The sequence below is a fragment of the Mesitornis unicolor genome, unplaced genomic scaffold, assembly GCF_000695765.1.
Source record: "Mesitornis unicolor isolate BGI_N332 unplaced genomic scaffold, ASM69576v1 scaffold21912, whole genome shotgun sequence".
In the NCBI taxonomy this organism is placed as follows: domain Eukaryota; kingdom Metazoa; phylum Chordata; class Aves; order Mesitornithiformes; family Mesitornithidae; genus Mesitornis; species Mesitornis unicolor.
In genome coordinates this window covers 39,354-62,385 of record NW_010171509.1, presented here as the reverse complement: position 1 = coordinate 62,385, position 23,032 = coordinate 39,354, and the positions used below count along the sequence as shown (strand labels likewise).

Sequence of the window (23,032 nt, the reverse complement as noted above, 5' to 3'; positions counted from 1 at the left end):
TGCCATATTATATCCTATATAGATGATTTCTTTGTGAAAATCCTAAAATATCATTAACATTTCACAATCTTGCAATAATGCATCAACCTACCAATTCTACAGTATCTATATAACCTTGTGGATTTCACTGCATTAAATATGATCTGATACAATCAGTGAATGAACAAACTGCTTTCCCTGATCTGATGGTATTTTCTATACAGAGACTAGAATCTTATCAAGGTTTTATCTATCAGTTTAATTCAGGCATAAATTCAGTTGCCACCTCCTGTCAAAATATCTAAGAAACTAGTCCAGGGTGATGTGATTGCAGATCAATAGGCAGTCTTAGCTACACAAAAATAACCCAATCCATTTCTAAATGTACTGAAAAGACATGTAAAAAAACCAGAAGAATAATAACTACTGCACGTAATTAATTTCTACTCTAGTTTTACCCTTTTCACTTGGTGGCCATGGAGCAGAGAACGTGTACAGAACTATGCTGTCTACCTACTGGTCTAGAAAACTGATAAAGCAGATTAAAATATGTCTTAAGTATTATTAAGAATAAGCACTAACAACTTTGTAGCTCCCTTTAAATAAATTAATCAAAATGGTAACCCAAAGTACAATCATCATAACACATACGTTTCTAAAAACCACAGCTTAATGAAAGAAGTTAGGGAATACTAGTTTTTAAAAGTTACTTTTTATATAATACAATTCTCCCAGCTCAACAGGTGGAATATGTTTGGTAAAAAGAAAAGAAAAACATTATTTTCTAATCAGAATTCTTTGTACATGAAGCTTTTTTAAAAAATATATATAAAGATGATATAGCCATATCAATGTGGGAAAGCTGATCTACAGCTGAAGGCTAGGAGACGAAGCAGAGCTCAAAAAGTAAAGTCACGAGCAGGAAATAAATGAAACCTGAAGCTAAGTCCACTGACATGGGAAAACATAGAAGCAATGCTGAGTTGAACACTGAAGTTATTTGCAAGAAGCTGTCATGTATCAACAGAAGTGAACATCGGATGGAAGACATAGGATGAGAGTAGATTAAAAAAACTTGGCAGCAGAATGGAAAGACATCAAAATGGTCTGGGGAAAGGAGGGAAGTGAGAATAGGGCTAGAACAGTGAGGTCAAAGTGACTGGGAAAGTCATAGGCATAAATCTTCTTGATTGCTGCCTCTGCTGGGGCACAGCTCATTGCTGAAGAAAAGTCATGCTTAAGTGAGACTGACAGGAAACAGGAAATAAATAGATGGTCAATAGTGCAGAGACTATGAAGGAGGAGACTTTAAAAAATGAGTTGAGATAATTGAGAGCTGGGAAAATGCAAAGAGAAGCAAAGAAGAGAAAAATTATGAGCAGCAACAACGAAAGGAAAACGTAGAATAGGGAAGAATGCAAAGTGTTTCCCCTGTTGAGAGACTTCAGAAGTACACAAGAAAGGCAGAACCTATCACACAGCTTTATGTAAGGGATGACTTGTTTCCTTTATGCATTCAGTCATTTCTGCTTGCCATGTAAATCAACAGTACTGCTGCTAATAGTCATGATTTTATAGCATATAATGTTTTTTCTGTTCAAGTTACTGGGATCATGCAACTTTGAAAAATTAAAAGCCTTTTTTTCTTTTTTAAACTGTGGGTTTTGTGATTTATTTTTTTAGGATAAGCTCTGAAAATTGAAGTCTAAGATGTAAAAAAAGGAAAAGCAAATCAACATATACAAAAGAAATTGTTACTAAAAAGACATTTTTCAAGAGTAAGCCTTGGTTATGGAACTGAATTGAGGCCTTTTTAACCACTTCAAGTCGTTAGCATTAAGTGCACCTGAAGGCACAGCATGATCTGAGAGTGCTGTGGGGCATTTTTCCCTTGCTGTGAAGAAGCAGGGAGCATTACCAAGTGCTCTCTGCATAAGAACAGATAGTACATTTAGAAACAATGATTGGGATGACATTTTAACTTTTCTTTCATTGAATCATAGAATACCAGGTTGGAAGGGACCACAGGGATCATCTAGTCCAACCTCTCAAGGTAAAAGTACAGTTTAAATGAGATAGGCAGGCACCCTGTCAAGCTGACTTAAAATTGACCAGTGTAGGGGAATTTACCACTTCCCCGGGGAGATTGTTCCAATGTCTGATTGATCTCATGGTAAAAAAGTTTCTTCTGGAGTTCAATCAGAATCTCTCCAGAAGCAATTTGTGTCTATTACCCCTTGTTTTTTCTATGTGACTCTTTATGAAAAGGGAGTCTCCATCTTCTTGGCAGCCACCCTTTATGTACTGGTCATGTTCTTTGTCATGTTTGTTTACGATAAGAAGACATGGTATGTTTCCCCTTGAATATGATTTTTTCTTTCTTTCAAATGACTAAAAAGACAACTCAAACTGGCTCAGGAAAAACATTTATATTTTCTCAAACCCTAATAAATATTGGGATTCCTGCAACCTAATTTAAGTTTTCTCAAAATCAGGCTAGGTTGAGTGAATATCACTCTTTATCAGAGACCAGTCCATTGTCCATTCAGATAAATTCCAGAGGAAAGAATGTAAAAACACACTATCTTTGCAAATGTATCAAATTATACAATTTTTATTGAAACACACATTTTTCTTTGGTACATCCATCTACTGTAACTGGGGCTTAGCCATACTTAAATCTGAACTCTACTAGGATGTAGGGGTTCACATAGATCACCTTGCAATACTGGGACGACATCCTGTAGGAAGCTGGATAGGCAAAATACGAAACAAGATGGTTTACTCCTGGAGGACTTAGTGCACTTAATTTTTTACCTCTGATTCCACCTCAGTTCTTTCACACTTTTGTCAAAAGAAACCCAAACCAAAACAAAGCAAAATGAAAAGCCTCTTGGTTCTTGGCTGCAGCATAAAAAGTATGCCATACAACAATTGATAGACTAGTCACAAAGTCTTTTTAACACAAAGACTGATTAGCAATGTGTCATATGTGTATATGTGAGCAATGTGAAATGCTACCTACCCACTTACAGTCACTTTATTGTGTTATTTCCACAAATACAAATAGTTTTTTATCAGCCACCTGGTCCTTTTCTGTGTCAGGCTCTCTTTGTCTCATCAGAAGCTTGTTATTTGTGGGTGAAGAAACACTGAATATATTCCATAACCCCATTCTTTTATCAATAATTTCCTGTTATCATTACTCAATTATTTGAATTTTGTGAAAATGGCCACAAAGGATCAATTCAATTAAACCAAAACTACAAAGGGAAAATCTCACTGCAAGCCACTGTGCAACTGGTGAATCAGTAATTATATATAGCCACCTATTGTGCTAGCATAATAACATGTGAAGAAGGTTTAGTTAGACACATTTACACACATAAAAAGCAATATACGCATAGAAAAAGTCATTTTTGCCAAATGTATAGAACAGTCACACAGTAACAAAGGAGAACTGCATGAATCCTAGTTTACTTGGCTATAAATAAATCCAACATTTTCTTTCTCTCCATGGTAAAATAAAATAGGAGCACAGAAGCGTAACAGTCTCCTTTGAGCAACCAGTCTCTTTCTGTTCAATTATAGTCATCAATCTGTTCCACCTAAAATATTTTCCTTCTTGAGAAACCAAAGAAATCAGTATTAGGATCCAAAACATGCTGTTGCAAAAATAATGTAAAATAGGTCTTTCCTTTTGGTGAATGCATTTGTTCTGAAAGACTGAGTTTTCCTTAACATGAATTTCATAATGCGGGTGACAAAAAATACTACATTTATATAGCACTTTTAATCAGAAAATCTTGAAGAGCTTGATAAGGAAAGGTAAGGGTTACCTTCATTTTATAGAGGAAACTGCAGCAAAGAGAGCTTAAAGCCCTTTTTTTTTTTCCCAAAATCAGTTTCCTGTGTAGATTCCCTTTAGATGCCCAACTGGAAGCCTCTAAATCCTGATATTTAGAAGTGTTAAACAGACAAAGCTCCAGTTGTGTGAGTACCCTTTCTCTCAACAGTGACAGTGTCAGATTCTGTACCACTGGGAAATGCTCACCTGTGCATAAACGCACAGTAAACTGGAGAGCGGAGAATGAGCAGAGTCAGATCTCCTGCTTCCTGCTGCATTCTCTTACAAAATTTTTCTAGGAGGGTGAAGGTTCTTCTATTACTTGAAATCACTAGGTAAAGTCTAGATGTTGTCTCAAATATAAATATAAATATAAATATAAACATAAACATAAACATAAACACAAACATAAATATATTCAAGCTATAGTTTCACTAACATCTCTGGGCTTGATGTGAGGACTGCTTCATAAAATCATATAGCTTGTGTTACTTATAAGATAACACAGGTTTACCATGTTTCTTTAGGCCAGAAAAACTCTATAAATCTACGACTATGAGGATACATGAGAATTAACTATAATGAATTATCCGGGGATAACACAACAAAATTCTGATTAAGGCTTTTTCATCTTCCTGAGATGTGATACTAGCCACCAAATTGCACTGTCTCTTCCTTTACCCTGTGTGCCACTGAAACATCAAAGCATATAAAGTAAAGCCAATTTGATTTAGCTAAATGGGAAAAAGTCCAAATCCTCTTCTTCATGTGGTAGTTCTGTACGGACATCTACAGAGAGCAGAACACTGTCCACCTGTGTATGTTTGAAGAATTATAGAGAATTATTTTAAAGATGAAAAATCAAGGTGCCAAAATAATACAATCTGTGTTGCAAAAATAGTTTCAGAGTAAGCTCTCTGTGCTGAAAATCTCATCTCAAACTCCAAGAACTGAACAAGCACAGAGACCAATCCTTTCAGTCACAGGGATTGTTTCAAAATAATATAAAATGTGCATCTGGTATTCAGGAAAGCACTATGGGGAAATTAAATATCCCATAAATATTCCAGCCGAACTTTAACAACTGTATAAACCATCCTAGGTTTGGGGGGAGGGAGGGATAGTTTTGAAGTAAATGTCTTGTCCTCTTTTTTTTTTCTTTTTTTGAGATGACCATCTTTAAAGTGCAAAATAACTGCAGTTTTTCCTATTTGTTCATTGCCCCTGTACAGTGAGTTTGTCCTTAGTTCAAAGCATTACTGTAGGGGATAATTTCTTCTGCCCTAAAAGAGAATAGCTTGATCATAGTCATTAAAATTTCCTCCAAGATCTAAGTATGAAGTATCCTTTAAAACACTGGTTAGTTGTTCTTACAGCAAGCATCAGTTATTCACTTCATATTTTCTTTTAAGGCATTTTTTCAGAAGCCAGATCTTGCAATTAATGTTCAGTTTCAGATCTTTAGTTCAATGTATAAAAGGTTAGTTTTACTATCTTCTTTCCCACAGTGCACTATTGTAAATTCAGAGGCCTATAATTTTTATCAACAAGCAACTCATCATTTCAGAAACCTAAATCAGAGAATTCTTTTTTTTCACTCAGCATGCAGACAACTAAAGCCCTTTTTTCCCCTGGGGTGATATGCTAGTTTGATTTTATTTTCCCTGACATTTCACCTGTCAGATTATGATAAGTAGAAGAAACAAAGAATAATCATCACATTCTCACTGAATATCATAATCAAATATCTGGAAATACAAGATAAATTAGAAACATAATCCTGAGGGAAAACATTAACACTGAAAACACCTTCAGATATTCAAATCATGTTCCAGTGACCTAGGACTCCCATACAGGTTTAAAAAATTCAGAAAGAAAGCCTGGATAGGACTGTCACATCTACTTTTTTATCTTCAAATGCTAAGGAATGACCTACAGTGAGGTAAGAAGAAAAAAAAAAGTTTCAGAGTTAAGCATATCTATTTAATAATAAAGCCATGTCTTTTTCATAGTCTTTCACAAATGCTTTCTGAAAGCAATCCTGAGGCCAAGAAACAGGACAGGTTATCATGAAATAGTATAAGCTCAAATTAACTAGTTAGCAAGGTGAAAAGATTAATGAGCCAGAACACACCAAACATGTTCCTGATTTACTGCATCTGTAGTTTGCATGTTCCCAATTTCTCTCAGTCTCACAGCCATGAGATTCATAAGTGATGAAAACTTACCTGCTTGACCGGTGGTAATACTGACAGCTGCAAAAAGCCTCTGGGAACGGCTCAAGTCAGAAACCCCATTCACAGCTTCAACTTCAAACGTGTAGTTAGCATGAGCTAGCAGGTCCATGACAGTGACATAGTTATCTACTAATCCAGTTTGCTGGGGCATATATCCAATGTTACTCCCACAGGGAACACATTCACCCTGCTCCCAGCTGCACCTCTTGCACAAAACACGGTAGGTCACATCATTTCTTCCCCCATTGTCAGCAGGAGGACTCCACTCCAAACTCACGGTAGTCTGGTTGATATTGAAAATGAGGTTCTGTGGTGCAGATGGAGGTCCTATGTAACACACGAAAAAGTCCAGGGTAATTGTACAGAACCAGTGTAGGACATGTAGGACATTTTAATTACTGAGACAGAAAAGAGTTGAAGCATTTTTCCTCACATAAACATTTCATTATTTTTAGTACAAGCTGCATAAAAGCTTCCTTGAACTCACTTGGCAAGAGCTTTATTTATTTTCCATTAAGGCACCAGAATAATAACTGTCTGTATATTTACTGCAACTGACTTTAACTGTTTCTCTCTTCTGTGCAATTAAAAGGATTGGTTAATGTACCTTAAAGGTTGTCTTTTACAGTTTTCCCAAGTATGGGATTTGTTCGTTTCTTCTAAACATACTGCACAAATTGCATCTAGTCCTTTATTATCAGATCTGATAAGATTTACAGAGATATTTGGTTCTGCTTTGGATTTAGGAGACTCCCACTATTTGAACCACCAGCCTGTGTAGGCTAGTCCATTTGTGGTTAGAAGGTTAAGCCAGATCCAATTACGGCTCAATCAAAGCTCAGATCCACACAGGCTACTTTCCATTTATCATGTTACTCATTTTGGCATTATATCACATAAAGCACATTGTCTACAAGAATTTTACTGCCATGGAAAAACCATGTCTGTATTTTGTCTATTGCAATGAGTTACATGCTTACACAACATACAGTGTTTTCCAGTGTTATGTCAAGCAAACATGAAAATCATATTTATGCTGATTCTATATTCACTGTCAACTTTTTTTCCTTCTGCCTTTCAATTTCATTTACTGTTGTAAATGTACTTTTCAAGTATAGGAGAAGCCAAACGAATCTACTAGCTACAAGTGGCTTCACCTGGTTGGTTAAGCACTGTCCTTTACTATTAAATTCATGACTGACTCACTTGTGCATGCGACATATGGTGGATCAGAAGGTGCTCTATAATAGCTATCTTCACAATCGCATCTTGAAGATCCTTCCTTGTCAGAGAAGCTGTGAGTAGGGCAGCGGGAGCACTGCAGATCTTGTGAGGAGGATTTGTAGAACCCACGGCCACAAGCTAAGGCAGAACAAAACAAATTAAGGCTTAGATTTGCATGGACTACTATTCTGATCTTTTTTTGTCTCTGTCACATGAAGTACACATTCCTGTAAATGTTTAAACTACCCATTCTGTTATGTTGGCACAAGCAAGGCATTATAATCACAATTTCTTTTTCTTCAGTTGACGCTGTTAATGATTTTGTGACATTTTTACGAGTTTAAGCATACACTACAAATACCTCAGCAGCTGGCAGCATAATATTTTAACACAGAGGGACACAGAAATATAGCAAGCATCTGTTTTTCACCAAAGAAGAGTACAATAATGGTATGAAACAGCTGGATGCCTGCAATACACCTAAACAAGGGAAAAACAGTATTGAGAAGCTCTGCTCCAAGGCCACTGAAGTGTTTCTGGTATCTGAACCAGTTGATTTGGAATCAATGGAGCAAAGGTTACTCTTTGGAGGAAGCCAAAGAAGCTGTAACCCACCAGTGAACCCTGATCCCAAGCAAAGAATGAGGCATGAATACTTGTTGGACAGATGATGCTGGTACGAACAAGCAGAAAGAGGAAGAGCTCTGTAAGCGTAAGCTGCGTAAGCTGCATAATTGGGTTTTTTTCAGTTTTACAGAGAGGGACATCTAGGCTGAAATGAATTTGCCAAAACTTTCAAGGGAAAGTTAAAAGGTAGATAATTGGAAATACTTGTATAAGATAAGTTCATACTTTGGTTTGCCCTCTGTGAACCCATGGAAGTAAAAAATGTGTTGTGTTCCAAAACTGATGTTTAGAAATACTTCTTTCAGCTATTGCCACAGTTCCCAAAGCAGAAACACCCATAAAACACACCTATAGATGACACTTACAAGCAGAGAACCACAACCTAGACAGCCAACTTAAGAATGGATAAACTATGAGATCTGTAGGGGATGAAGAAGAGAGAAGTGGGGATCAGACAACACTAAAACTGAAAACAGATTAAGACTCCATTTTAGCACTGAGGTTATGGACAAACTTACACTGTCAACATGAAAAACAGAACACAAAAGTCCTTCAGAACTTTGTAATAAAGCAGAAGCTTTTTCAACCACACTATTTTATTCTTTTTTTTCAATGCTAGCAGTCTAACCTTCTTAAGTCGTCACCTGTATGCAAAGAAAAGGGACAGTGGGTGAAACTTACTGCTGGGTATCAAAATATTAAAGCTAGTTAAATAGTCATTCTGAATTCAGAGGGAGAGAATTTACTTTGGTTATATTCATATTTGCTTGAATATTTTCTCAGAACAGAAATGCAAAGTATCCAAAGACACTGATATTTGGAACAGTTATTTCAGTTATCTGGTACTGCAGTGATGCAAAGAGCATGAAAACAATGAGCTTTATCCAAATCTCACTGAAGTCAATGAGCGTCTCTGACTTCAGTAGCCTTTGGACTGGGCTACAGTGTAGCTGCAGTGACATGACTCTTACTAATTTGATGAATTTTATACAACTGAGAGAAAAAGATTGTTGCAATATTTAAGATAACAGTAGACTAAAGTTAACAAATTAGGTAAACCAACAGTGGATCATATCAGTATAAAATTATAGGAAATTCTGGGCCTCTATTACTTCCTATCAATATAATAACTTTCTAAAGAAAAATATGCCTAAAGGACGGAAATCGCTGTAACATTTAGCTTGTGAAGTTGAAAAAAAAGCAGTGGATGGAAGCTAAACTACTCGGTACAGAAAATTCACATGCAAAGTATGTATCCTTTAACTTTGACAAAGGCGCACGAGTTTGCATTAGAAGAAAATCTAGCCCCGCTTGTAAAACACGCTATAGTTTGATTCTACCACGGTAGCTGTTACGTATGCTATTTAGAAAAGAAGACAGAAAGATTTTTTAAGAAGCACTTTGGATAAACATGATCCCTGAACTCATAGTCATGGAAAATTTAACTTAGACTTATCTTTTTATACTTTCATTCAAGATTGTTTCAGAATTTCCTGATCAAAGACAAAGACCACAAAAGCTGAACTGATTTGTATGCATGTACCTTAAGACATATATTTAAACTTCTGTCTGCTCTTTCAGTACTTGCAATTGAAATGTAGCTAAAATTACCAAATAATAGTTTTCTGCCTTTCTTAAATAGTCATGTTCCTCTCACACTGAGCATAACACTGGACAAATACACCAGGTCTTCCAGCACGCAGCCCTCTGAAAAGCAAAGAGCAACTTAAAAGGCAAAGATCCCTACTGTGTTTCCAGTCTGTCCTTCTCAGCAGGGAACATTACAAAGCAAAGATGCAGAGGGTAAAATAGAGATTTCAGACAGAAATAACAAAACGTAAACAGAAGACCCCTTTTCATTTTTTTTGTGAAGACTTGATCAAGACATTTATATGCGTAGTCACTTACTATTTAAAGTAAGTGTGCATTTCTTATTAGAGTTCAAAGGATCTGAATGTCTGTGACTAGTTTACATGACTGAAAGCCATTTATTCTCCCGCACAGCATACTACAGGCAGCAGGTTCAGGCACTTGTACTATGCTACCATTCCATTAGCTTTTTTTCCAATAAAAGGCTGGTGACAACATTTAATAACCATCCCTTCAACTTATACACAGCATAAATAGAGGCAGATTATTCCAGCACTGGCATTGTTAAAAGTATGAAAACAGTGTTTTTAAAAAGGAATCTTTAAAACTTTATAGTTCTATAGAAAGGAGGGTATGCAAGGGTAAACATCATAATTGAAAGTACTCATTGGAGGAATGCAACTAAATTATTTTGCCGTTTTTCTTCATAAATTTAGATTTGTCACTTTCTTTTTTCAGCCTAGCAGTGGAATACTTCTGTTACTCAAAAATTGGGGAGCTATGAATCTTTATCTGTTTTCAATGAATTATTACAAATCATGGATGAGAAAGAATTGTTCAGAAATACTTTTTTTTTACTCTTTTTTCCCCTCTCTTTTTTCCTATCTTGCCAAATTGTCATAGTGATATTTTTATATTACAAGAAATTTAAATACATTGTTTTGTTCTACATTATTATTTTGAATCAACCTATTTAGTTCTTTATGTAATATTTTTAAGATCACAGGAACAGGTGGCATAAAGTCCCCACTGCCACTATCTCCATAACACACATTAAAAAAATTGTGAAAAGAAAAACACATCAGCCAAACATTACTCAAAGCTCTGTACATGCAAATCTAAAGGTGACAAACACAGATACTATTCCACAAATGTATCTTATGGCAAAGCCTGAGGGAACTCAAATTGCATTTGATCACATTCATTTTAATATCTCAATTCATTAATGCAGGAGAGCACTCAGCAGCAGCATTTCTTCCCTATAAAGGGAGCCTATATTGTAAATCAAGGTACGGAACTCAAGCACTGATGGGAGATATGAAGGAGGGTATAACAGCACTCTGAGGTTGTAGGCATAATCCTCATTATTTCTGAGCAAAATGTGAACTCATTTGATCTTCCTCAAGCAAGTTAAGATGCAGGAGTAGTTCTGGGGTACTGGAAGAGACAGGGGCGGGAAAGGGAAGAAAGTCAGCACTAAAGAAATTTACTCCCATTCACTGTGGTGTGTCATTTACAGCTGCTAATTTAATAGAACAGCTCTTCCTAGATGAAGCTCCCACTTCGTTCAAACAGCTGCTCCAGTCATATACATTCCAGGACAGGGTTTCAAACCAAAAGCAGTCAGCTTTACTGACAGCACAAAGATGCAGGATAATACCTACCAGTCAAACATAAACCAGTCTTCAAATAGCACAAAAATTGCTAAAGTTGCTAATTCTTTCCCCATATACTACAAAATCAACAATAAATACATAAGCAAGCTATGATTCAGCCAAGGTTTTGCTTCAAAAATTTTTTGGCTTAAAATCTTAGCCTCACAATCATTAGGGACTGACCACCAGTGATTCCCCCAGGGCTGCCTAGCACCTTGGATTTGTTTAGTTGTCTGCAATAGCCACGGCTGTTCCTCAGAGCAAATCTTCCCACCACTGCAAAGCAAAGAGGTTTCTCTTGTTGGGAAGCTGGCAGAGTTCCACTGTGAAATAAAAAACCAATGCGAACAGCCTATGGATGAGCGAGCCTCCTTATGCTGTGGAGCTGCGGTTTGAAACTGAGCAGGGCATTGTCACAGCATACTACCTTGCCTGGAAGCCCTGGATGAGCTGGTACTCTATTCTGTCTGTATACCACAAAAGAGCTGGGTGAAGATGACACTAGCAGTCCCTCCTGGCTTACACTAAATTGCTTTCTTCTTGTACATCCAGTAGCACTCAGCCGTAACAAGGACATATCGTGACAATAGGGTCTGGTACACAGCTGGCCAAGGTTGTGGCGTCAGTGCACGGTACTTGCTCAAATACATGTTTAGCATATGCCACTGCAATCACTGCAGCCACAAATGCTTTGAGCCAATGTGTTTTGTATCATTTAAGGGCCTAGACAAATACTGTAAATAATGGAATACTGCAAAGCCATAAGCAAACATTGAGGAATTAACACATAATAATGAGAACTATGATGCCACATCTATGGCACAACAAGGCATTAGCTGTCGTAACTAGAGATGCTGACTGCAGCCTATGTAGAAAAATAGCAGCTTCTTTGCTATGAGCTCATCACATGCCTTAACGGCCTGGTAGATATCAAATAATGTATATTTTGCTTTTCATATTTATAAAAAAATTCCAATAAACTCTGGAAAGGGGAATGAAAGCAGATGTGGAGAACAACAAACAGCAGTCTGAAGTCCCACTTGTGGGACAGGAAAAACTGACATGTTAAATACTGTTAATTTTTATGCAACTTTTTCACTATAAACACTATGAAGATTCATTTTGCTTCTAGGAGACCTAGGGAACTTAAATTGGGAAGGATGATAGATATACGGTGAGGGCTATGACTGACATGCACGACAACTAATGTTTACATAACCAAAGGAGAAAGAGTAAACAGTTTTAAGTTGGTGACACGTTAATCAAGAAAATTAGTTGCTACTACAATAATACAAAGAAATTGAAAAAAAAAGAAATTTCCATTTGTAGAGAGCAAGGCTTCTAGGTGGCATATCAGCTTAAGACTTAAAGGGCATGCAATTGTTTCAGCATGTTAGACACTTGATTGAACATGGCTTTTGATAATAATTTTTGAGTTTATATGAAAATAATGAATCATAATGAGTTGAAAGGAGGTGACTACACTAATTAGTGTTTGATCCCATTATAAAAAGTAGACTAGTGTGAGGGGAGAAAAACATAGACGACATTGTGCTTGCAGAGCAAGAGAGCTTGCTCACTTGTTCTGGTTTGCTTGCCATGAGTAAGTTTTAGTGGTATACATGCCATAGTTTCATGTAGACTAAAGAAGATGAAACTAATGCTTAAAAAAATGATACTTTCTCACAGTCAGTGGCAAGGGATGGTAAAGATATAATCACAAGGTTTAAACAACTGAGTATAACTTATGGACTTGGGGTAACAGCTTGGTCCCATTGAGAACCACAGCAGAATGACTGCCCATCTCTGGACAGCTCAGGCTTTTTTCCCTTGGGTTCCTCCTTCCTCTGCACTTGAATGAAGCAAGTCGACTACATGTTAAAGTGATTCTATACATTCTATTTCTTCCTACAGGCAACAGCTAGAATTTGTTTTATATCTGTGTGGACGTAAGCCTCCATTCTTGTAATTTGTTTTGCATTATCTTAATCAACTCCCTACCTTTCTGCCCTCTCTAAGCCTGCAAAATTGAAGACAATTCAGCTAACCCCCTTTTCACAGAAATTATGTATACACAATGAGTTTGTGCAGATGTTTCCTGGATGAAGTTATGCAGCTGCAAAGACTTTATTAATTACAAAATGCAAAATGGATTGTTCTGCAATTGAAACTCTCTGGGGCTCTGATACATTTGAAAATTAACATACATATATGTAAGGTCAGGACATAGATAAATGTTGTTATTTTATTTATTACAGATGGACATTTTAGCTAATGCAGAGAAAAGTCCAGTCTTCCTCCACTGGAGCACTCAAATATTTGCTTCATATTAATGTCCATGGTTCCATAACTCAGGAGTGAAAGCACAGCTTGCAGAAACAGTACTCCCACTGCTAGTGCTGCTGACCTCATCTACGATGGACAGGTCCAGAATCTTTATTTTAATCCTATTGACAGTGCCTCAGTGGGAGTAATTATAACAGTCAGCCACAAACTCAGACCTCCTGTCACTGATATATTAGGGTTTTTCACAACGAAAATGAGCAGCAGACAAGGAGGATGAAAACAACATGGGGTAGTGATTATAGCAAGATTTGTCAACCCCCGTCTGTATTAACCTGCTACAAACATATGACAATTTGGCATGGGAGACACCAGAAATACAAAATGTTTCATCTTCCACTGTATCAAAAATAAAATTTTGAACAAAATTTGGGGAGCACTGTTCTCTTACAAGATACTTGGCTGGTAGAACACAACATTCAGCCACAGACACTTTTTAACCAATGTATCTGAAACGTTTAGATAAACTGAAAGCAGACCATTATAAAATAATTTGCAAATGTGGATTTCAATGTGAAATATTAGACAAAAGAAATCCAGTAACAAAAGAAGGCTTTGTAACCTCTGATCTCCTTTTCCAATAATTTGTGTATGTTCAAGTCATGACTATGTTTGATGCTGTAAATTACTTTTATAGTGAGAGATGGCATCTGTTATGCCTTCTCTGGCACCTAATATATATTGTTTTATAAGAAGCTTAGACTGTGGTATTTTATTTGTCTAACTACTATGCGATGATAAATGTCTAGCTGAAAAAGATGTTTATTTTAGCTTGATTTTTAAACTGCAATAGCATATAAAGATTATTCATGTTTCAACCAAGGAATTAGGTTGTATGATTTAGCCAGAGTAAACTCAAGACTCTTAATGGTGCCTCAGCTATAGTGTGAATGACTTATCTAAATAGGGCTGTCCTGTGGCTGCATACCATCATCCACCAAATGTTTGCTGTTCCCTGTCAGGAATCTCTCAGACCTTGTATTCATTTCCCAAGCCTAATATGCCCTTGTTGTCTGAAGTCCTGCTAATGTCTTTTGAGAGATGTTCACATACTGCTGTTCACACATAGAGACCCAGAAATAGAATGCTTGCTAAGTAATAGTAACTTAGTCAAATGTTTCCTCTGAATGAAGTGAACCCTTTACCTCTCTACAAACGTGCTTAAAATAAAACCCCTGAGTACGTCATCATGTGCTCCTTTTTAACTATCTAGTTCCAAAGAAACATAGGCATAAAAAACCAGTCAGTTGTTTCCCTGGCTAATTTATACATAAGAACAAGGTAATCAAGTTGAAGAACAAATCTCACAAATCACAGAATACCCAGTGTTACTATACTGTAACAACAAAATTACTTTCAATTTAACAATTCTGAATAAGTACATAAAAGACTACATTTAAATAGTAATTAAAGAAATGCTAACATAGTCTGAGCAGTATTAATTAAATAAGTAAGTTAAAAGTTGTGCATTGAGGCTACGACATAACATTCCTCTACATTTTCTGAGTTTGCAAGGACTTAGCATGTGCCTCTCATTAACTTTCTTTGGAACCACAAATACAAAGCCACACAGAAAATTTGGAGAAAATTAACATGTGAGAGACAGACACAAAAATACAGACAGATTCAACATTATTACTGAACAGAGTTCAAAAGTGAATGGTGGGTTAGAAAAATTAAAAGAGAGAAGATATTCTGGTTTTCCTGTTCATTCTTTTCCTTTTACTTTTTCTCCTTTTCTTCCACCATGCCCTTCCCTCAAGATTAGGTTTGCAAGGTGCTTGAGCAGTTTCTGCACAGAGTTGAGTGACAGTTTGACTGATTAGCCAGATTGGGAGCAAATGCTCCACACTTCGCAGGACATGGGTTAGGTTCATCACAAAAAAAAAAAAATGCCTGAAGTTTTTTCAGCAGTAGAAATTTTATCCGTCTTCCTCAGAAGGTGCTCAACCAGTCAGAGAATTAATAGAAAAATGCACTTGATTTGCTCATGGATTCTGCATCTCTGGGTTTTTTTTGTTTTTTTTTTCCTCATTAACTTATTTGGTAGTAAATACTTAGCAGTATTTAATTACGAACTGTTTTAAATTATTATTATTTTTATTTTAAAATCTGCTAAAAATGCAGTGACTGAGAATTCAGCAAATCTAAGACCATGAACTAACTTACATTATAGAAGTCTTAATGTTCTGACAGGAAAGTTGTAATATTATCTAACTGAGCAGAATAACACATCCCTTAGATGCATCAGCAGAGAACACATATTGCTGCAATGAAAACAAATTGGCTATGCAAACTATCATGTAAGTGGTGCTTTTTTCTAAACAGATGTACGAAAAATTTATGCTGTTTGTCACATTCCTGTATTAATATCTTTGTATTTTTTTAAACTTGCACAAAATTCAGCTCTAACAGCTGTAAAAAAAGAAAAAAATACTAGTGATGAAAATAATACAAATGATAATACAATTAATACAACTGATTATTTTCATGAGGTTTTTCTTTAACCTTTTTGCTTCCCTATTCTTGAAGTGTAGCTCAATGAAGCATCAAGAAATTCCTTACAGTCCACAGTATAGCTCTCTTGCTTTATACAGTGTTGCCACTGAAATAATAAATTGAGCTTACTGAGTTCACTACTACTTTGACAGTGGCAATGCCATGACTCAACTCTTCTGATGTCATACAGGTCCTGTACAGCCATATCTTGTCCGTCCATACACAAATGAGCTCTTTGAAGTGTTTAATGCACATTAAGGCTTTGTGATTGCCCACATGTGTTAGGGAAAGTTCCCTGTTATTTTCTAAAGAGAACAGAATATATCAAAAAAGCTCCAAGTAGTATTGAAAATAATGTAATTGGGGGAGGAAGGGGCAGTATTATGGGTTTGCTTGTTTTCTAAATAAAAATACAGTAAAATATTATAATTGGTAAATCATTTGGAAAATTTAAAAATAATCTGAAGAAAAATCTTTGAATGTAATCCCAACAAGATTCCACGGTCATCTTACCTGACCTTCCAATGTAGAAAACGCCTTTAGATTTAACAAAAAAAACTTTATCCTCAAATATTATGTTCACTACAACACAGACATTGAAGTGCTGAAGCGTGTCCAGAGAAGGGCAATGAAGCTGGTGAAGAGTCTAGAGCACAAGTCTCATGAGAAGCAGCTGGAGTTGTTTAGTCTGGAGAAAAGGATGCTTGAACCATCCTTATCACCCTCTACAACTACCTAAAAGGAGGTTGTAGTGAGGTGAGTGTCAGTCTATTCTCCCAGGTTACAAGTGATTGGATGAGAGAAAACAGCCTCAAGTTGCATCAGGGGAGTTTTAAACTGGTTATCAGGAAAAATTTCTTCACCAAAAGGTTTATCAGGCATTGGAACGGGTTGCCCAGGAAGTGGTAGAATCACCATCCCTGTAGGTATTTAAAAGAAGTGGCACTTAGGGAAATGGTTTAGTGGTGGAGTTGGCATTAATGGTCACTGTTAATCCCAGGTAAACAGTTGCATTCGATGATCTTAAAGGTCCTTTCCAATCTAAATGATTTTATGATTCTGTGACTGTATGATACTAAAGGTAGAAATGTACAGTGGAATCTGACAGTACTTGTTACTAGGTAGGACCTGTTATTTTTTCCTCTTTTACTGATGTTTAATCAACTCCATTATTTTAATATATCCTAGCCTCATTACCTCAAACTAATTAAACAAAGGCTGTCACTCTAATAGCAACCTCACTACACAGCATTGCTGCAACACAATGATCTTTTTTAAGGAGCAGTGGACATGTCCCCAGACATAAGCATCTCTCATGACTCTTAAGGCCCCCAAAGGCTCTCATCTCCCTTGCCAAATGAACAGTCATAGTCTTGCCAGTTTGGCTGTCAGAGTCCTCTAAACAGGAAGTTATTGCTTTTTTCACGAACCCCCAAAAAGCAGTTTCCAAATATCTGCAAAAACCCTCTCACTCCTTGGCTACTCCTCCATTCCTGGTAGCAACGTTAAGAAAATTCCAGGAGAAGAAACATGAACTAGTGAAGGGAAGACTCATGTTGATAGATTTTCTGGTAGAGCTAAACTCTAAATTGCCATCACAAGGCTAGTGGAAATAGGGGTAAGTTATGGTCTATCATAGACACATCAGCCAGGTCTGCCAGCTGGAGGATACCAGGCCAAGTTTTCCTTCTCAGGATGCCATGAAATTCACCTAACACTTGTCTCTAAAATCCTGGACACTCAGCCACTCTGATTTTGCTCAAAGGCTCAACACTGATGTCCAAAGTACGGCAAAGATGCACCTTTACTGACACGGTAGCTCCCCAGTAGCAATCTACTGCAAGACATAAAAAGTACTTTATTATACAGGCACGATCATTCATATGTCACTAAACCCTTATTTACAAAACTTTCTGACATTCTACTGTAAAACTAACTTTGTGCCCTCTGTTTTATTTGTTCCTCAATCCAGGAAATATCTGTGAAGGCACAGCACAGGACCAGGGGGCTGAAAACGGTGGAAACATTTATTTCAGCAGTAATATTTAACTGATGCATTAATAAAATGTAAAGTTAGTAAAAATAGAATCTGAGTAGCTGCTTGTACTTTTGTGGAGAGACCAGTGCTAGGTTTACTCATTCTGTCTGTCTTTATGCCATAGATTCCCTCTTCACACAGACAACTCCCACCTGATGCCTCATAATCCTGTCTTACAGCAACTGCCCAGATTCAAATATAATGGGAGAGTTTCTTATAAAGGCCTCAGATAATCTGAAATCCTGTCATGAAATAATTTTGTATCCTGCAAAATAACTGAGGTCTCTTGGGAAAGCCTTAGATCATATGGTTCAAGGATAAAGTTCTCTGAAAAGGAAGTGGTGCAAATGGATCAGTTGCTGTAGATGTCCTGAAGCTTTGAGACAATCAGCTTGATGTGGATATTTAATTTAACTGTAATGGTGCTTAATAATTGGCTGGCAAGAAATAAATCTGGAGGGCTTACTCATGAAACAGAACAGAAGCAGGAATCTTTATAAGCTTTCCAACTGAAATGAAATTAAAATAACTTAATAACACATTTTTGTTTCCTTTGGACAATGACCTACCATTACCATTCCGGGCCTCAATCCAGAGGAAATTTTTCACAGGTTTCTGTAACACATTCCACAAGGCCATCATTATACAGCAGGCAAATCCATACAAACAAAAGACCAGCTTCTAAGAACCCACAAGAGAGAAATGACTCCACTTCTGCACAATGGTGCTACAGAACCTAAAAATAGCTTTAGTCGCATATCCTGGTCTCAGATATGCCAATGTTTAATGTTGATTGCCCTGCTTACTCAAAAAAGAAAACAACAAAAATCATGCTTATGCCTATCAATCCATTGAGATGCTTTTGGAGGAACTTTAATGCAAAAAAGCAACTGTTATCCACAGTTGCATTTGGCTTGGAATGGGAAGAAATAGGAGTACTTCCATAACGGACACAAAAAATACATTTCTTTAAGGAGAAATTCCCTTCCAGGTTCACTGAAGCCTACAAAATTTTTATCAGTACATAAACTGGAAATTTAAACTCTGTGTAAGTATTTAACTATAAGCTTTCAAAATAAAAATGGATGCGACCTCTTTATCTAAAGATTAGAGTATCCATTTATAAAGAGATTACAAACACACAGCTCTCCATTAATGCAAAAATAAAAATAAAAAAATAAAGGAAAAGCATTACAATTTCAATCACCAATTCACTGATATGAAACTTAACTGGAATGAAGCATGACAAAACTTTTTTGGGGGTTTGCTTCAGTAAGTCTGTGGTAAGAAAAAACATTGCTAACTCCGACAGATTTAACTGCTACAAGTTTTTTATGAGAAAATTTCCCAGATTCACAAAATGCTTTAATTCCAAATAGTACAGCACAAGTTGTGATACTGAGAAATGAAGTTGTCTTTACTAATAGTGTACTCTGAGCAGAAGTGTGTCTTATACCAGAAAGCATATCAAATCTGCCTGGCTGGTCCTTATGGTTTGGAAATGTCACTTTCTACTAAGCACAGAGAAAGTAGGGAGGGGCAATAAAGCCGCTCAAAGATAGCAGCCATCCAAAAAGATAAAGAACACGCTGAGGAAAAGCAGACAACAGATTGCAGAGACAGAACAATCACAGATGGAGGCCAGGTGGGTGGGTCAAACAATTTTTTTAAAAAAGGTTTATTTTCATATTTAAACAGTACCCCGTTGTGTAAATGTTCAGCAAAGAACTGATAAGAAAATGGATTTGTAAGTGCATTTGAACAAACAACATGTCTTATAGTCAAGAGGGGCTTAGTCGTATATAATTAAGGGATAATGTGCATGATTGAAGAGTGTATGATACTGCAAGTGATTAAACGCCACTGCAAAACAAGGGAGGAACATACCCAAGGAAGCTTTATGGAACCAGCATGGAGCAATTGTAAAGCATGAACTTTCTTTTTGTTAGAGAAGACAAGAGGATTTTCATCTAACCATAGAAAAGTTTTCTTTTTTCAGTGAAAATGCTATGAACTTCCACGCTGCTTCTGCCACCTAATCAAGCTTTTTAATGAAGATTATCACACTTTCTCTTTCAGTGTACACTACTATTACATTTAATCCTTTAAAATCTCTAAGAGAACAGCTCTGTGCACATACAATGCCCAGGTTCACTGGAACTGTGTGCAATCATATTTCTCTGCAGATTTCCAAAAACTCAGCTGAGCAATTACAGCCCTGAGGGCTTGATCCAAACCCACTGAAGTAATGGGTGTCTTGGACAATGGGTGACCTGAATAATGCAATAAAGACAAGGCAAATGAGGAAGATCAAAGGTCCACCTAGACCAATGGCTTGTTTCTGGCCATGACCTATGACAGATGCTTAAAAGAGGAAAGAAAGCAGGGCAGAGGCAGAGGGGACTCACATTCAACAGCCAGGCACTAGCAGACACGAGCTATCAACCATCTCCAACTCCTTGCTTAATATCCCCTGACAATCTTTTCCTTCCTGAATTTAACAAATTATTTTCATAAAGTACCAGAGTTCATCCAAGTGACTATTTACCTGAATGTTAAAGCATGTTTTACTTCTTATAAGAACGTATACATAGTGCATGTTGTCGCACAATTCCTTACATAGCTGTAGCTACACCAGCACTGAATCTGGGTAATGCTGACAGTAATGCCACAGCAGCAGACAACTCGGTGTGGCTTTCAACAGCCCAAGAAGTTGAGCAAACAGCACATTTCAAACACCGACCATTACAGGGGCTATGTGCAGGTGTCACTGACTACAGAGCCAGCTCAGATATGTTGTAGCAGAGACTGCAGTATAGACACATGGTCCATATCCACTGCATTTCAACAGCTGTCAGGTATATGTTAGGAATTGCTTGAAAGAGTCCAGTGCAGGGCCAGAAAGATGATTAAGGGAATGCAGCATCTTCTTTATGAGGAGTGACTGAGGGAGCTGGGTCTCTTTAGCTTAGAGAAGAGGAGACTGAGGGGTGACCTCATTAATGTTTATAAATTTGTAAAGGGTGAGTGTCAGGAGGACAGAGCCAGGCTCTAAACTCTGATGTACAATGACAGGACAAGGGGAAATGGGAGCAAGCTGGAGCATAGGAGGTTCCATGTAAACATAAGGAAAAACTTTACTATGAAGGTGACAGAGCACTGAACAGGCTCCCCAGGGAGGTTGTGGTGTCTCCTTCTCTGGAGACATTCAAAACCCGGCTGGATGCGTTCCTGTGCAACCTAATCTAGGTGATCCTGCTGTAGCAGGGGGGTTGGACTAGATGATCTTTCAAGGTCCTTTCCAACTCCTAACTTTCTGTGATTCTGCATTTTCCAAGAATACTGATATTCCAAGGCACTTACAAAACTTTTAAGGATTTGGAAACTTAGAATCTCCATTTGTGTTTCTTTATTACCATTTTTTTGTGTGTCTTGGGCTTCAACTTTTGAAAACTGAAAGGGAATAGAAAGAATGTTAATTTAATATGAATGCATCACTATTGGTACTTATTTTTGGATCCAGAGAGCACTTTTCCAGAATGATTTCCTAGTCATCCCTGCTTACCATGTTTGGGTTCACATCACAGTAATCTCAGAGCATGTGAACTGGTTTGCTTTCAAAGGAAAATAACCAGAAGATGTGCTCCAAGAATGAAACTAATGCACTCCAACCACAATTGTATCAGACTAGACCTACCTCAAATAAACCCCTCAGAAATGTATTTAGTGTGAACAGTCCTCAGGACTGTTTTGCTTTACAGATTCATTCCTATTGTTTCATGCTTATCGCTAGTGACACCATCATGAGGGGAAAACATGAATTCTTTACTTGGAGAAGCTTTAATTGTTGGCTTTGATTGACAAATCAGTACATAAATTATCTAACACATGTAGAACTGACTCAGCGTCCTAACTATGAACAATTTGTAAATCAAATTATTTTTTTCTGTGCAAGTAATTTTTCAAACAGGTCTGTGTAGATTGTTAGAAAGACAAATTTATGGGTATTGGTTCCTCTGTGCTCAAGAAACTACACAACTCTTCAAAAACAGCAAGATACTGAAAGGGAAACTATGAAGGAAGCAAGTTGTTACAGTCATAAACAAAAAAAAAAGGAAGCAGAAACAAAGGAAAACAAAAAATAAAAGCTGGTTTACAGAAGAGCAGAGAGAAAAAGCAAATTTATATGAATTTCCATAACAGGCAACAGGACTGGGTTTGTCCTCATATAATGTGTATGCAGGTCCCAGAAGAAATACTGTCCATGTTAGGGAAGTGCCCTCACAGCCCATGGCAGAATTCAGTTTTCCACTTAGAGTGGAATGAAAGGCTTTCAATTAGGCAGATCTATTAAAAAATCATTCATTTGTTCTGAAAAAGGATGGACTGCCAAGGAAGAAATAAAACATATCTCAAGAAGGCGTGAAAGTCATGGCAACGTCCCAGGGGACAGCAGATACTGTCACTGATAGAAAGCATTCCCTGCTATCTCTCTGGTTTCTAACACGTTTCCATCTGCAGTTCTGCTACATTACCCAAAACCATACTGGGTCTTTCTTCCTCATTCTTGACATTTTCTGCATTAAATATTAATGGGATTTTTTCTGAATGATAAAAACATAAATATTATTAAACTTTAATTAAAGTTAATTTTATAAGAAAAACAAAGATGGAACAAATTCAGAGAGCAGAGTGGCTGTGGAGATCCGCTAGGAGTCAAAGAATGGGACTGAACAATGGGAAAGAAAACAGGCCTGTAGTCCTCACTTGGAGCTCAGTTCCTTCCATTCTCTTCCCAACTTTTTCTAATTGCTCAGCCAGACAAATTTCCATTACACAACCCAGCTCCTTATCACCAGCAAGCACAGTAGTCCAACAGACCTACTGATCTCAAATGGGTCTCCTCTGAGACAGCGACAGGAAAGCTACACAAAGGAAAAAGGTTGGCCAACTCTGACACTGGATTTAAATATAAAGTCAGGCTGAGACCTGG

General features: G+C 37.1%; 1 protein-coding gene across 1 annotated transcript in view; it reads right to left on the bottom strand.

Annotated features, from left to right (window-relative positions):
* Nucleotides 1–6,054: 6,054 nt before the first annotated feature.
* Nucleotides 6,055–23,032, bottom strand: part of LOC104537249 (ephrin type-A receptor 7-like) — a gene marked incomplete at its 3' end in the record, with an annotated part of 55,215 nt that continues 38,237 nt past the window's right edge. Inside the window, exons 5-6 of the mRNA XM_010180072.1 lie at nt 7,270–7,425; nt 6,055–6,390 (exon numbers count right to left, since the gene is read on the bottom strand). Of these exons, the coding sequence (XP_010178374.1) occupies nt 6,055–6,390; nt 7,270–7,425 (492 nt within the window). The remainder of the gene's footprint in view (nt 6,391–7,269; nt 7,426–23,032) is intronic.